The 2993-nt window shown below is 34.0% G+C and overlaps 1 protein-coding gene across 1 annotated transcript; it reads left to right on the forward strand.

Annotated features, from left to right (window-relative positions):
- Window positions 1-810: 810 nt before the first annotated feature.
- Window positions 811-1692, forward strand: LOC114741715 (uncharacterized). Its single transcript, XM_028929965.1, has 2 exons — window positions 811-966; window positions 1471-1692. The coding sequence occupies exons 1-2, from the start codon at window positions 811-813 to the stop codon at window positions 1690-1692; spliced, it is 378 nt and encodes a 125-aa protein (XP_028785798.1).
- Window positions 1693-2993: the final 1301 nt, after the last annotated feature.

Consider the following 2993-nt stretch of genomic DNA (forward strand, 5'->3'; position numbering starts at 1 on the left):
CCTAGTGTTGACTATTCTAGATCCTAGTAAACCATAGACCCTTTACACCGATGCTTCACTTAAGGGTTTATGGTGTGTCCTGATACAGGAAGGTAAGGTGGTTGCCTATGCATATAGGCAATTAAGGCCACATGAGGAGAATTATCCTACATATGACTTAGAATTAGCTACGGTGGTTTTTGCATTGAAGATCTCAAGGCACTACTTATATAGATCACAGTTTGAAGTCTTTAGTGATCACAAGAGCCTGAAGTATTTAGTAGATCAGAAGAAACTAAATAATAGACAACGCCAATGGATGGAATTCATCAAGGACTACGACTTTGAGTAGGAAAAAGGTGCATGTGTTTCACATGAGTTTAGAGGAACACTATTGCTTAGAGAGATTGAGAGACCTCCAAGTAGTGCATGAGGCTCCAGCCACTCTACAATAAACTTTTAGGTGATTATGAGTTCTTTTGAGACTTAAAGGCTGCATAAATAGAGGATGACTGGTTGTTGAGCATCTAAGAAGAAGTGGAGACCTGTGATGTGCTTGATTATAAAATTAGTGAAGAAGGAATCCTAAGGTACAAGAAGAGGATTTGTGTCCCGATAATGAGGAAATCAAAAAGACTATTCTAGAAGACGTGCATCACAGTAATTACATGATACACCCAGGGATAACGAAGATGTACTAGAACTTAAAAAAGAACTACTGGTGGCCAAAAATGAAGAGGGATGTCATGAATTGAAGTGTCTGGCATGTCAAAAGGTCAAGATAGAACATCAGAGACCTCTTCGACTATTAAAGAATCTAGATATTCCCCAATGGAAATGGGACAGTATTTCCATGGACTTCATCACTGGTATGCCAAGAACCTTAGCTGGCTACAACGTGATATGGGTAATTGTGGACAGATTGACTACGTCAACACACTTCCTGCCTATCAAGAGTACCTACTCTTTGGAATGATTGACAAAGCTGTATATAGATGAGATTGTTTGACTTCATAGAGTGCCGGAGTCCATCATTTCAGATAGGGACCTGAGGTTTACATCAAACTTCTGGCGGTCATTATATGAAGCTACAGGCACTAAGCTCAAGTTTAGTACTACTTAACATCCTTAGACCGATGGACAGACCAAAAGGACTATTCAGACTCTGAGGACATGTTGATTCTTGTGCTATAAAGCTAAAGGGCAGTTAGGACACTCACTTGTCATTAGCAGAGTTTGCCTATAGCTCACTTGTCTAGTATTCAGATGACACCCTATGATGCTTTATATGGGAGGAAGTGTAGATCTCCAATTTATTGGATTGAATTAAGTGAAAGAATAATTATTGGCCTAGATTTACTAGATATCACAACCAGAAAGATTGAGTTGATTAAGCAGAAGTTGTTGATAGCCTAAAGTTAACAGAAGAGTTATGCGAATCGTTGGAGGAGACCGTTAGAATTTGAAATGGGTGATCATGTATCTTTGAAGGTTTCACCTGTCACAGGTGTGGGCAGATCCATCAAAGCCAAGAAGTTTACACCCCGATTCATAGGCCCTTATGAGATTTTAGAGAGAATTGGACATGTTGCATGCCAAATTGTGTTGCCGTCACATCTCTCCAGTTTACACGATGTGTTCCACATGTCACAGTTGAAGAAATATTATTCGGATTTGTCTCATGTTATTGAGCCCAAAGAGGTCGAGTTGTGAGATAATTTGACCTATCTAGCAGAACCAAAGTGGATTTTAGACGTTAAGGACAAATAATTAAGAAATAAGACCATCTGTCTTGTTAAGGTTTTTGGAAGGGCATGAGTCCCATTGATGCTACTTGGGAGACTGAAGAGCGAATGCATTGTGAGTACCTTTTCTTATTTTCTTAGTAAGCACCTTAAGTTGCTTCTTTTTTTTTTTTTGTGGTTGTTTGAATTTTAGGAACAAAATTCCTATAGGTTGTGAGAGTTGTAATATCCTAAATTTTATTTTAGGATTTATGCAGAAAACTAGTAAAATTAAATAAAATTTATTATATTATTATAAAATAATAATATTTTATTATTATTAAAAAAAATGATGACCACCTTTTCTATCGAATTCGGTGGAAAGGTAGGAACATTTAATATGAGGAAGAAATTTGGGGAAGAAGGATTTAATGAAAGAAGAAAAATGGGAGATGGGTGGTTGGAAGATGCAATGAGATGGAATAAAAGAGAGTATGGGAGGCAGACAATGAGAGTGCGGGAAGAGAGAGAGAGAGAACTAGCAGAGCAAGAAAGAGCGAGCAAGAGGTTGAGATTTGCAGGATGCATGGTACTTGAAAGACAATATAATATTTGGGGATCATTCAAGTACACAAATATACTTCTTTTTATCAAACTTTCTTCATGAGTATTTCCTATATATTTTAAGCTTTCTAATGATAGTATTACTATAGTGATTAAAGAAAATTTTGAGATTTAGGTATGAAGTAATTATTGAGTTTTGATAATAGATGACCATAGAAATTTAAAAGTAAATTAGTAGCTAATTTTAATTGGAGTTGGTTTTTAGTATTTAAAATAATTTTTTTAGTTGAAAAATCTATTATATATGATCTATATCATACTTTTACCAATTGAAATTAAGTTAAATAATTCATTTGGGTTGTTTGATATATTATTGAGATTTTAATCGGTTTAGTTTTATTTATTGGGTGACTGAAGGTTTTAAAATAACTATTTTAGCAAAAAAGTTCATTATTTGTGGGGAAAAAATGTGATAGTTATACTATTAATTTTTTATTAGCTTATTTATTTATAAATATTTGAGGTAGTATTGAATTTTTTGATGGTTTGGTTTTAAGGTTTAGACTTCAAATGGGATTTTTAGAATTTAAAACATAATAATTTCATTTTTGGAAATTTTGAAAATTGTTTTTATTAAAGTAAATAATTTGGAGGATGTAAATAAATAATTTGGCTTATTAAAAAAATTATAAGTTAGTTCTAAAATACTTAATTTTGGGTTATAAG

Source organism: Neltuma alba, unplaced genomic scaffold, assembly GCF_004799145.2.
Source record: "Neltuma alba isolate B1F8T4 unplaced genomic scaffold, ASM479914v2 tig00003494_pilon, whole genome shotgun sequence".
In the NCBI taxonomy this organism is placed as follows: Eukaryota; Viridiplantae; Streptophyta; class Magnoliopsida; order Fabales; family Fabaceae; genus Neltuma; species Neltuma alba.